Raw genomic sequence first — 11678 nt, 5'->3', positions numbered from 1 at the left:
CGGTCAATATTGACAGTGTCGAACAGCTCTGAACACGAAATCCGTTTTCGAAGTGAAATCTATCTAATAACTATCGATCGACAACATGTAACATTTTTTTTTTTCCCGATTAGAAACAAGACGAGGAAAAGTAATATCGAAATTTGTACCTTAAAGGTAAATAGCCTCATGGTACAAGTTTTTTCAACAGTTCCTAATTGTAGAATTAGTATTATTTTACCTCTACGATAGACGCCGAAGATTTCTCATCGCCGCCATATTGCCGTTTAGAAAAGATGATACCAAGGACATTCTATGGCTATTGAGGTTATTCGACGCAACGGGCGTGTACAATTTTAGGAAAACTGAATTCATAGCATCGAAATTGTAGATTCTTTTCATTGCAACTTTCGTGTTCTTGAGGGCACTCAATGCAATTGTCTCGAGTGAAGTTTGAAAGAGATTTCTCATCGCCGCCATATTGCTGTTTAGAAAAGAAGATACCAAGGACATTCGATGGCTATTCAGGTTGACTGCGTTTCGAGGGAATCGTCATTGTCAAGGGAACGAGGCGTGCGGAAATGACGGTCAAGTGGCAGTCAATGTCTAGAGACGATGTCGCGACGTGTTTTGACAGCCGAATTAGCTCGCTCGTCCAAACGCGAAGCCCGTAGAGAAACGGAGGCCATTCTTATGATAATCCGCTAAATGCTCGGGTCGACGTTTCGATTCTCCTCCTTGGAATTCCGAATTCGTCCCTGTTACCGGGAATTTCTCGCGACCGTCCGCTTTCCGCTCCGCGATTCGGCGGCCTCCGGATTCCTGGAAGTATTTGAGGTTAGGGCGAGTCAGGGTTTGTTTTCCAGCGCACATGCAGCTTAGAAATGTCGTATCGGTGCGATCGGTACGCCTGTGGACTGTCGATAAGTTTCAAATCGCTCATCGACACATACCGACCGAGCTCTAATCGGAAGGTGGGTTTCTGGCACGAACGCATCGCGAATAGTAACGCCAGGGAGGTTCACTTACGTCCGGCATGCAAAACGGGGGGAGGTTCACGTTTTCTGAAATTCGTCCTGCATGACTCGGCACCGATTTCGATTTCATCATCGAATATAACGAGAGAGAAACGGCCAGGTGAGCGCGAACTCCGCGAGGCTCGTCTCGATTCCGTATCTGGACCGCAGCGCCGTTACTCGGCGAGGTAAAGTGTGTCGCCGCCATCTTGAAATCCGTTGTCGCGTCGACTCATCGAGTGTTTTCGACCGCCTGGCAAGATTATACAAATTTCCGACTAACCGATCAAAAAGGGACTGATATGCCGGCGCTTCCGGATTTCTTTTTTCTTCAGCCGAGATTTCGAAATTCCTCGGAATCCGCTGGAAATCGGAATTATGGCGTGACGGATTTAGTGCCGGAACACGTGGGATCGGACGTTCCTCCGCGGCCGGACTTTCGAATGAGATCTACTTAAGCAGGCCTTACACAATTCTTGATATGGATATGGGACCGAATTTTGTATTCATCCTTTAGTTTTAAATACGGAATAATCGCTCGTTTTCCGGTTTGTTGGACACCCAGAATGCGTTAATTCTCTCACTCGACTGTAAATCCTGGCCAGGGAATTTTGATGTCTTAATGTGGCGGTTAAAAATTCATCGAATTATTCCCAACTACTTTAATGGTACACCGTAATCGTGTCATTTAATATCGGAACTGAACGTTCCATTTCTTACGATAAGCAAGGTACCTTCGTCTATCCTTCCTGCACTCGCTCTTAATTACGATAATTAATGAAATGTCGACGTCAAGTATTTCGCCAGTCGATTTTCATCCGAATATATCTTGGTTAACTCTCTCTGACTGTCCGGAGTCACTTTCGATGATTTTTTCTTCTACGTCTCAGAAAGAGGTGAGATTTAATCCGTTAAGGAGTAGTTTTTTGTCGAAAGTTCTTCATCTTCCGAACCATCCTTGATCCTCTTCGTCTTCGTGGTGGTGGTAAAAGTGCTCGTGATGTTGAAGCTGTGCCTGATGGATTACGACCACATCCTTGTTCTGAGAGCTTCGAATTGCATTGTATATGATCAATGCCAAGGCCAACTTCCCGACGAAGAGACTTCTCAGCAAGGAGGCCTTTATGGAGGCCAGGGCAACCGGAAGAGAAAGCATCTAAAAATAATAAGCTTCCTGAATCCGCTGGATCGACTATATTCAAATGTAAATTAAGGGGACAGACTTTTGACTAAGCTGTGACAAATGAAAGGTAACTCTTGACGGCATACTTTATCATAACACTCTTTCTAATTAACTTTAATACCTGCATAGCCATCGGGATCATCATCATCATCGACCCGATATGCGAGAAAATACCAGGTCTCTTTTTGCGGTAACTCGATCTCTCCTCCACGTCATTTTCTACAAAATGTATAAAAAAATAAATAACGTCTTTCAAAAATTGAGGGGCATGAATCGTTACCGACTACGGTAAAAGGATTGAAAGGATGTCCCTTAACCTACCTTCAAACCAATCCACTATTGGGAATTTCAATTGCAATTCGTTCTTCTTGAACGAAATGTACACACCTGGTACTATCTCGAATTCTCGATAGTTCCTCAAACTCGTGGAATTATTTAATCGCACTTCGGCGTTAATAAAATTCTTCGAAACGGCCACAAAGAACACTAGATTGCACACGAACCTCTTATCCATCCTCTTCTGGAATAAAATTCAAGGATCAGAAGTTCTACTCGTTATTCTTACGTTTAATTCGATTTGTCATAAATTCCGGCATAATTTTTCAGTTTCATCGGCAAGTCGGAAACGGAACTGCACTATTATTTCCCGCGGTTGGAAGTCTTCGACGCCTTCGACAAGAATAAGAGCACTTTCGAAGTAATTAACACTTCACAACGCCCATAAAGTACGAAGTCATCTCACCGAGGCCTTTATGCGACTTTAATCCAATGTTAACGTCTGGCACCGACCAGCTGTCTAGCACTCGACTTATCCAGAGTAACTACGAAGCTAACTACCCTGCACTTCCGCGGTGACGTATTTTTTATTCTTTTCCATTCAATCGGGTTCCCCTCCTGAAGAAACCAGGTTTCCCGAGCTGGGGAACTAATCTACTGCAGTTGCATCCGAGATGCTTGGATCTAGTCGTCTCTGGTCAGCCAACCTTGCAGTGCATGGCATGACGAAGTGCATCGGCAAGAATGGCCACTGGGTACTACACGCACGTCCACCATGGATTTCTTAAACAGAACTCTCGCCTTAATCTATTTTTTCTTAATAATGTAATAGTACATGCATACGCACTCCCACCACATATTTCTCAAACGAAACCGAACTTCCACCTTGATAGATTTTTTTATAATAATGTAATAGTACATGCATCGGTAACTATGTATTTCTCAAATGGTACTGACCTCTAGCCTTAATCGATTTTTTCCTAATAATGTAATAGTACACGTATCAGTAAGGATGACCACTGGGCACTATGTACATCCACATAGAATTCTCAGATGGAACTAAACTCTCGCTTTAATCGATTTTTTCCTAATAATGTAATAATACGTAATATAATATATATTTAACAGTATCATAAAAGTACTTCTAAAGGTCGACGGTTGACGTATCGACATTTACTAATAAATTGTTCATTACGCATGCGTAAGCAACGTATGTTCCGCAAGAAGAAAGGCCTCTGTGGAAGAATAAAGTGACGAATTATTATATTATTTTACAAGTTATCATACAGATTGTACACACGCGAGGTTTGAACCGCTTAATCGTTTAGCCTAGTTTTGGTACCAGTGTTTGGTTGATTTCAGAATCCTTCGATGGTAATCATCGTTGCGATCACCAATGTATCCTTTCCCTTCCAAACTGTACAACAACGTTATTCGTCATATAAGAACATCCATCGAAGGCAAAACGACATTTCTACAGTGTCGACTCTATTTACAAGTGAGAATACTGTTTGCGTTAACATATTGACTAAGTGACAAGTAATTACCTATTGACAGCGAGTAGCGGCCAATATGTAGTGTTACATTTGATGTCTGACAAATGAACTTCTTTGAATCGAACTATCCTAACTAGATTTAATAATTAAACAATTCTTTAGCAATTTAATTCTATCCCTTGTAGTAATAATGTTCGTCGTCTCCAGGACTGCTGGGGGGCTCCCAAGCATTGTAGGCTTGCGCGTGAGCAGGATGTCCTCCAGGACTGTGAAGATGGACGTGAACAGGCTGAGGATGAGCAGGCCAAGCTGAAGGATGACTACCCTGCCATCCAGTTTGTAATTTCGCTAAGAAACCGCTGAACTTCAACATCAGTAAGATGACACCTGAAAATAAATAGTTTATGAGTAGGTACTCCTCCTAACCCATACACGGAAATTCAGTTAACCCAATGTTACAATATCATAAATATGTTCAAGAAATGTAATCGACTTTTTTCAATAATCACATTCATATTTTTTGTCTTTCAGACTATTAATCTTATTCTTATTGAGATTACTTATATAAAGTACAGATTTACGATACAATGACATTGGGTAAAAATGACCCGATTTCCGATTAAGGGTAACAGTCTTATGTGAAATACTGTTTGCTTCAAAGATTTTGGTTAAAAAAGGCCGGGAAGGCTTCGTGAAAGTGTACGAAGCAATTCCCTGTTTCTCGGTAACTTTACTGCTTAATTATTTTCGAAAACATTTGTAGGACACAGCCGAGTAAATGGTAAGCCGTCCATGTGTTCTGGTAGTAAATCTCTCTGAAGGTATTCGATGATCTTTACAGCGTGGCATACCGTTACTCATTGCAGAGACGATTTATACCTACCAATCAGCAGACTTTTTAAGGAGATGACGGTTAACACTCCTATCATCGTCATCATGACCCCCATTTTATACATCATGGGCAAAAGCATGAACTGCACCCTTTTGTGGCCGAATGTCCGTCCTTCCATGACTGGTGACCCTGAAAATGATTATTCATTAATCTTTCATTTCAAACCTATTTTACTATCAGTGGCTTATACGGTACAATACTACTTCGAGTTCACGGAGAGGAAAATGATAATCAGTGTCGATTGCACTTTCAATGGCGGTGAAAGTTTCCAAGATGATGAATGACATCTCGACATACCATTTTTATGCGGAAACAAACTGTTTCATATTTTACAAGATTCACTGGCATTAACTTTTCATAGTTTTAGGTCAAGCCAAACTATATCGTTTCAGCTGTACAGTCATTTCTCCCGTGATTACAGGACAACTATAATAGATACCGACTACACCATTTCAATGGTATATATATATATTTCTTTCTCGTTTCCTCTTTGAAACCAGTAACGTTTTTTAATCACGCGTGACAATGGCATCGTTCCTTCGCCCGTTATGATTCACGGCTTTTCTGTTACAATGATTTGAATTCTTTTGAGAATCTAGATCGCGGTGATCCAGATACGGCTCTTGGAAGTAAACAATTCTTCTAACGGATAACGCGCTTCTTGAGCACGCCTTTTGCCACATAATTGCAACATAAATGCATCGAGCATCACTGCCGGCTCAGAATCTTCCTTTTCCACTTTGATTATCGGTCTTTTTTTAATTACTTTAAGTTGACCGAGAAAATGTCAGCACTTAGGAATTTGTAGACCCGTTTTTGCTACCTCGGGTGGTTCACGAGTTATAGGCGAAAAAGTACAAAGTTATTACACGACATGAAGTGGGTCGTAAACCTTGCCATAGGTACTCTATGGAACTTCTGACAACAGATTGTTCGGTGCGCAGCAGATTTTACCATGCATCCATTTTACTGCGCCCTGCAAATTGCCACTGTCGACAAAAACATACGTACAAGCCATTTCGCCATTTAATGTAGGTCGCTGGATGACCAACCTAATTCTCAAATATTCCTTGAATCTAAAAACTCACTTTTATACGATTATTATTTTCTTCCAATAACTACCAGATGAAACTAAGAAAAAACAACTGAATCTCACCTTAATTCACTAATATTTCTCAACTCTGAAAATACTTTCGTACAGTTATTTTCTTCAAATATTCATTGTCCCACAGAAGCAATTTCTATAAAATTATTATTTTCCTCTCCATAAAACTCGTGAATGGGAAATATTAAATCACGATTTAATCCTCAAATGTTCTTCGATTCTAGCAGCAAGTTTGCAAGATTATTATTTTTCTGCCAATATGTACAAGCAGGAAATATGAGATATTGGATTCTTATGACGAACCTGTCTGCCGGCCGCCATTTTGAACCACTTGATTTACATCCCCGTCTTCCTGTTTCCTGTGCACTTCGAGGGCTTGTCTGTTAACCGGAAGTAATCTCGTGGTTCCATTCCTCCCGCTCGTCCAATTTCGAATAGCCTTGTCATCGGGCCTCGCCTGATTGAAAACGGTGCAGTTTATCAGCACCGTGCATGCCAAAACTCGCCAGCCAATTCGTTCCATCCTGTCGGCAATCTCTTGATTTTCCTTATCGAAGGCCCGCCATTGGCGGAGAAGTTAGCGTGGCCAAACCCGCGACTCGCGGAACACCGGAACGAGCGAATCGGGTCACGCCATCTTGTTTCGCACCTCAGCCCAGCAGCGTTCGAAGCCGAGCCCTTATGAGCCACATTATATGAAGAAATACAATGGAAGTGGTAAACCGTATTAATAACGAATCGTTCACGTTAATAGTGTACGGCAAATACGTAATTTCGCGGAAACAACGGACAGCGTCCTCAAATTTTAGGTTGTCAAGTTCGAGGTGGAAGCGCGGCCGTTGGGAACAAAATGGAGTCGCACATGCGGAACGGAGCCGAAGGATAGGTGCTGGAGTTCCGAAGGCGAAGCATTCGCGGTACGTGCACGAGGAGTAATGTGAACGGAGGAACGGTCAGTTTGAACTCGAAGAGCGGTCTCGAGAAGGCCTGCGCAGTAGCCGCGCGCAGGTCGTATTTATGCGCCACCGACGAATCGGTGGCCCCGATACAACGGACACGCACGAGGTATGCAATTTGGACACCACCATTGTTGTCCGATCGCTTGAATCTTTCTACGCTTACATGGAAAGAAAAGTCTTCCTTAAACGTTCTTCTTTCCAGCATTACTTCTAACGACGTGCCGCTTCCTCTTCGGGAGCTATTTATCGGCTAATTGGGAGGGCTGGCGAAGCGGAACGTGGTAAAAGAAGCCATTCTTAACACTTACAATTTGTATCTCATACTTCATTGACAATCCTGTTTTTAGGGGCTCATTCCCGGCTTATTATTACTGGTGTACGTAGGATGTATGGAGGTCTTTAGTCAAAAGAACCAGCAACGGCCAACAATTGCCAACAGTATGTACACTGAGAAAAAATAGTATCAAACGTTACCACTTGATTTCCATATCATAGCATACGTATACAATGTGTGTAAGTATATATTTGGCGCGAAACTCTACCGAGCTTTTTCATCTTTTTTAGGAACTGGCACCTCTTTCGCAACTGCCTTTCTCATTGCAGAGTATGCAGGAAGCACATGTCATTCGCACGTGAATCGAGAAACAAAATGAATCGATGTAAGAAAACCAGCTCGCGAGATTCGTTACCAGAGAAATTACTCGAATAGAAAAGGACGGGCATTTAGGTATGCAAGATTTGAGGTGTCGCTCGTCCCACTTTCTACCGGTCGTTGGCCGACGACCGCCGAAGCTCGGCCGTCACCTTGGAGTGACGCCACTGGTTGACCATGACAGTGGGATGACTTTATCGACGTTGAAAATAAACCTTGACTTTCGCAGGCACGCGCGACCATTGAAAGTAGTACGCCAAAACGGAGATTCGAGTATCTCAAACGCCGACTCTTAGACAAGTAAAATCTCGTGATAGTATCTTGGCCAAATCTTGGATTTTCGGTCGTGTCGCCGATACGAATCCGTGTCACCTACTCCCAATAACGGGGCACCGATTCAGTGCTAAAGTCTTCTCTTTATTAGCATTCAAAATCACGCGTTAGTTCCGAGTACGTGACGAGAAAGTCTCCCAACGCGAATAAATAATGCTTTCGTTTCTGAGACGGCGAAAGATGTTCCAGGAATTTCGAGCGCTGAAGTTCTAACGAAGATAGAGGTATATACAATTAATAACTCCTATTTACATAGATCAGTGTTACAAAGGTACCCTTAATAAAGTATTTCTCAAGAGTAGGTGCTATATTAAATCTGAAAGAAACGCAAGCAATTTTGAAAAGGGACTATTTTTATTTTATCGCAGAGTAGGAACATGGAGGTTATGCGTTACATATTAATATGTTTAAATGGCCGCCTTGACTCTTCACTTTGACTTTTCAGAAATAACGCGAAATTAAAAATGATACCTACTTTTGGGATAACTTTTATTACGTAACGGTCATTATGCAACTATACATTGCTGTGTGGCGGTAGAGTAGATACACCTGTGATTGTTACTCTATGACACGAAGTGAATGTTGCGTGTACCGTGACCTCTTCCATGAGAATATGAGCGAAGAAACGAGTTTTCAACGCAATGTGACGTAAAAAGGTTATCTAGGGTTGCTCCTCGTATTTTATCGATGCAGCGCCATCTATGATGCAATCGTTCAACTTTATTGCTGACAGTTCTATTTCATCACTTGGATAAGTTACCACGAAAGATTTTTCTCCAGTAGACGGTACTATCGATAACATGTGTTGCCATCTCTACATTGATAATTACACTTCCACGACTCTTGTAAAGTAAAATACCTTGTGTTGATAATGACAGTATACAGAAATGAATTTATCCTGCACCTCATTACTCTGAAGTTCGTGACAGTCACGGAACCGTATATAGAGTTTTTGCGTGTGACAGATGACAGAGATTTAATGAAAGTCTGTAGAATTTTCTATTGCCTTTAATCTGTCCAGGAATTATAAAATCGTTCAATGGTTCACCAATCACCCTCCCAAACTACGAAACATGAGTTGCTGATTGACATAACACAGTGAGTTTTTATTTCTCCAGGATTAAAACGGGTATTGATTTTGGTCTATTGTTAGCAACATTTGCATCCCTCTTTGGAAATGCGATTCACGTTAAACACGCAAAATTACTCCCAAGTCTAAATCCCATGAACACTATACATTTGTACCTATTTCTTTCTTGTAGAATATTATTCCAAAAATAATGATTTCACTTGTTAAGAAAAGATTAAAGTATATTTTCTTTATCTTTCTTCACAGACCTCGACGGAAGATTCAAGTGACCTGCCTTGCATTGACCGTCCTTGTTGTCGTTCTCTTTGTTACACGAGATTGGATCGGAGCAGAAAGATTCTGCTTGACACGCAGGTTTTTTGAAGAAGTAGACCCAATCGACAAACCATTAAACGATGCCACGATTACTGCGTGGGTACGTCGGGCTTGGAAGTACTCCGAATCGACGAAGGCGAACGAGAATGCGAAAGGCTCCGCCGCCTCCTCCTCCTCGGTCAAACAGCATTCCCAGAAACAGTCAAGGTAACTGGTCTACGATTTTTTAAAAGATTGATAGAATTTTTGGACCCTTTATGTATACCGGTGAACAAATATTTTCGTCATATCCTGGCGGTTTCATACTAAGCAGTTCATTCATATCTACCTCTGCACGTGGCACAAGTGTAGCCAAAAGAATTAATCTTTTTCAGCGAAACCATCGTCTGTTACTATACAGTACAGGGAAACCTGAACACGTCGAGGGAGCTCCGTCCGTCGCACATTGACCCTCATATTTGTACGCATATTATCGTGGGTTTTGCGCGCGTGGTGAACTGTACTCTCAGTCTGGGCGAAACATCGTGGGTCTATGAAAGAGTAGCGGCACTCAAGAACCACGAGCCTGGACTGAAAGTAATGGTCAGTGCCGGCAGTATGGACGAGCTCCATTCTGGCTTTCCAGAAATGGTACTAAACCATGCTAACAGGAAGACGTATGTATAATTAGAGTAAACATTCTTCAACCAAAAATTTACATGTATCACGACTTGTCTTTTGTTTTAGGTTTATAAAGTCTGTTTTAAATATTACGAAAACTTTTGATCTGGATGGTTTAGACATAGACTGGGAGTTCCCAGCATGGACTACGGATGACGTCAGACAGCGAATACACTTTGTACAGCTGATCCAAGAGTTGAGAAAGGAGTTTGATCAAAGCAGTCAGAAATTAATTTTATCGGTTGCTGTAGCAGCACCACAGGCTATAGTTGATCTAAGCTATAACATTCCAGCATTAGCTGAGTAAGTCCTCGATACTTTGTTACTCCTTTATTTTTTGTGTTTTTTATTACTAGAAACATAGGTTGTCTGACAAAATTCAAATATAATATGATTCAATGATTTCTAGGTATGTAGACTTTATCAACCTGATGTCGTATGACTTCCACTACTATATTTGGTACTACCCGGTGACAGGTCTGAACGCACCACTTTTCCCAGCATCTACGGAAACAGGATATTTGTCTACTTTAAACGTAAACTTCTCAGCATTGTACTGGGTCTCAAAGAATATGCCGCGAGATAAGATAATAATAGGCATTCCTACTTATGGACATTCCTATAAATTGGTCAATTCTGCGAACCACGATTTGCAAGCTCCTTCGAGTGGACTTGGTAATCTTGGAATGGACGGCTTCGTGCCGTATTCTGATATTTGCACGTTTCTGAAAAATGGAGCAGAAAGAGTTTTCGTAAATGAGAGTAAAGTACCTTACAGTTATAAAGATACCGAATGGGTCTCTTACGACGATGTAGAAAGTGTCACTCACAAGGTAAACGTCCACTAGTTTACATTCGTGATAATTTAACATATAACCGTGTCCGTTAATTTAAAAATTAATCATAATTCCAGGTGAATTGGATTCGTTCCCAAGGCTTTAAAGGCGCAATGATATTATCTCTTAACACTGACGATTGGAATTCTACATGCCAAGAAAACGTGAAGTTCCCTCTTACTCGTGCAGTGTACCAAGTACTGAAACTTCCTTCCGGTGTAACAAATTTTAAATCTCCATTATGAAATGTTTCCCCTGCACGTCTCCATAAACTTAAAACATTTCAAGTATCTCGGTGTTTGCACAATTTACTGTAAACGAAGGAAATTATCTACGATAAATCACTAGTACTCCATTAAGCTGCGAAGGAGTAACGATGACATTTGAAAGATGCTTTCAGACTCATAAGATCCTTCGCAGAGACGTGGATAATTTAAGTATTATAAATACAGTCTAATTGAAGAGCTTATCTCCGAAATGTCTGGAACCTCGTATTGCATAATGATAAATGGGTACAGGATTATGGTCACTGATGCACAATGTACGAATTCATTTCTCCGTTATTTCTGAAACATTTGCGTTACTGAGTTCCAGACAATTGTTCCAAGTTGCTCAAATGTTTCCTCTTGAGAAGGTACAAAGTCCGAACATTCTCAAATCCGAGCTATCCATAATCTCGTGTGTGACATTTTACGTTTTAATTATTTAAATATATCTAATTGAGTTCTAGTTAAGTAATTAAGTAAAAGTGCAATTATGTACCTACCTCTGCCAAACTGAAATGAAGTTACATGTACACCAAGACTGTATGATTGCAAGACAGTCGTATTACTGTGGAATATTAGGTTTTGTATAAGATTTACAACATTCCTATTGAAAATGTTCT

The 11678-nt window shown here is 41.1% G+C and overlaps 2 protein-coding genes across 2 annotated transcripts; one reads left to right on the top strand and one right to left on the bottom strand.

The window, feature by feature from the left end:
* Nucleotides 1–3714: 3714 nt before the first annotated feature.
* On the bottom strand, nt 3715–6522 carry LOC105696221. Its single transcript, XM_012418487.1, has 3 exons — nt 6251–6522; nt 4834–4971; nt 3715–4337 (listed from the first exon to the last, which is right to left on the bottom strand). The coding sequence occupies exons 1-3, from the start codon at nt 6468–6470 to the stop codon at nt 4123–4125; spliced, it is 573 nt and encodes a 190-aa protein (XP_012273910.1). The 5' UTR covers nt 6471–6522; the 3' UTR covers nt 3715–4122.
* Nucleotides 6523–8825: 2303 nt separating this feature from the next.
* LOC105696325 (chitinase-3-like protein 2) lies at nt 8826–11596 on the top strand. Its single transcript, XM_012418721.1, has 6 exons — nt 8826–8989; nt 9228–9503; nt 9671–9952; nt 10023–10259; nt 10366–10789; nt 10870–11596. Exons 1-6 carry the CDS (start codon nt 8931–8933, stop codon nt 11035–11037), a joined length of 1446 nt encoding a protein of 481 aa, XP_012274144.1. The 5' UTR covers nt 8826–8930; the 3' UTR covers nt 11038–11596.
* Nucleotides 11597–11678: the final 82 nt, after the last annotated feature.

This window comes from Orussus abietinus, unplaced genomic scaffold (genome assembly GCF_000612105.2).
Source record: "Orussus abietinus isolate OABI.00-Male unplaced genomic scaffold, Oabi_2.0 scaffold37, whole genome shotgun sequence".
NCBI lineage: Eukaryota > Metazoa > Arthropoda > Insecta > Hymenoptera > Orussidae > Orussus > Orussus abietinus.
Note: the sequence above shows the minus strand (reverse complement) of the source record. Positions and strands in the feature narration are given on the sequence as shown.

Excerpts from the sequence above, each read along its gene's own strand:
- LOC105696221 (XM_012418487.1), bottom strand. The coding sequence starts at position 6,470 with ATGGAACGAATTGGCTGGCGAGTTTTGGCATGCACGGTGCTGATAAAC. Across the intron at positions 4,972-6,250 it reads AAATGGCGGCCGGCAGACAG|GGTCACCAGTCATGGAAGGA; the intron begins GTTCGTCATAAG and ends AATCATTTTCAG. Across the intron at positions 4,338-4,833 it reads CTTAAAAAGTCTGCTGATTG|GTGTCATCTTACTGATGTTG; the intron begins GTAGGTATAAAT and ends ATTTATTTTCAG.
- LOC105696325 (XM_012418721.1), top strand. The coding sequence starts at position 8,931 with ATGGTTCACCAATCACCCTCCCAAACTACGAAACATGAGTTGCTGATT. Across the intron at positions 10,260-10,365 it reads AACATTCCAGCATTAGCTGA|GTATGTAGACTTTATCAACC; the intron begins GTAAGTCCTCGA and ends AATGATTTCTAG. Across the intron at positions 10,790-10,869 it reads TAGAAAGTGTCACTCACAAG|GTGAATTGGATTCGTTCCCA; the intron begins GTAAACGTCCAC and ends TCATAATTCCAG.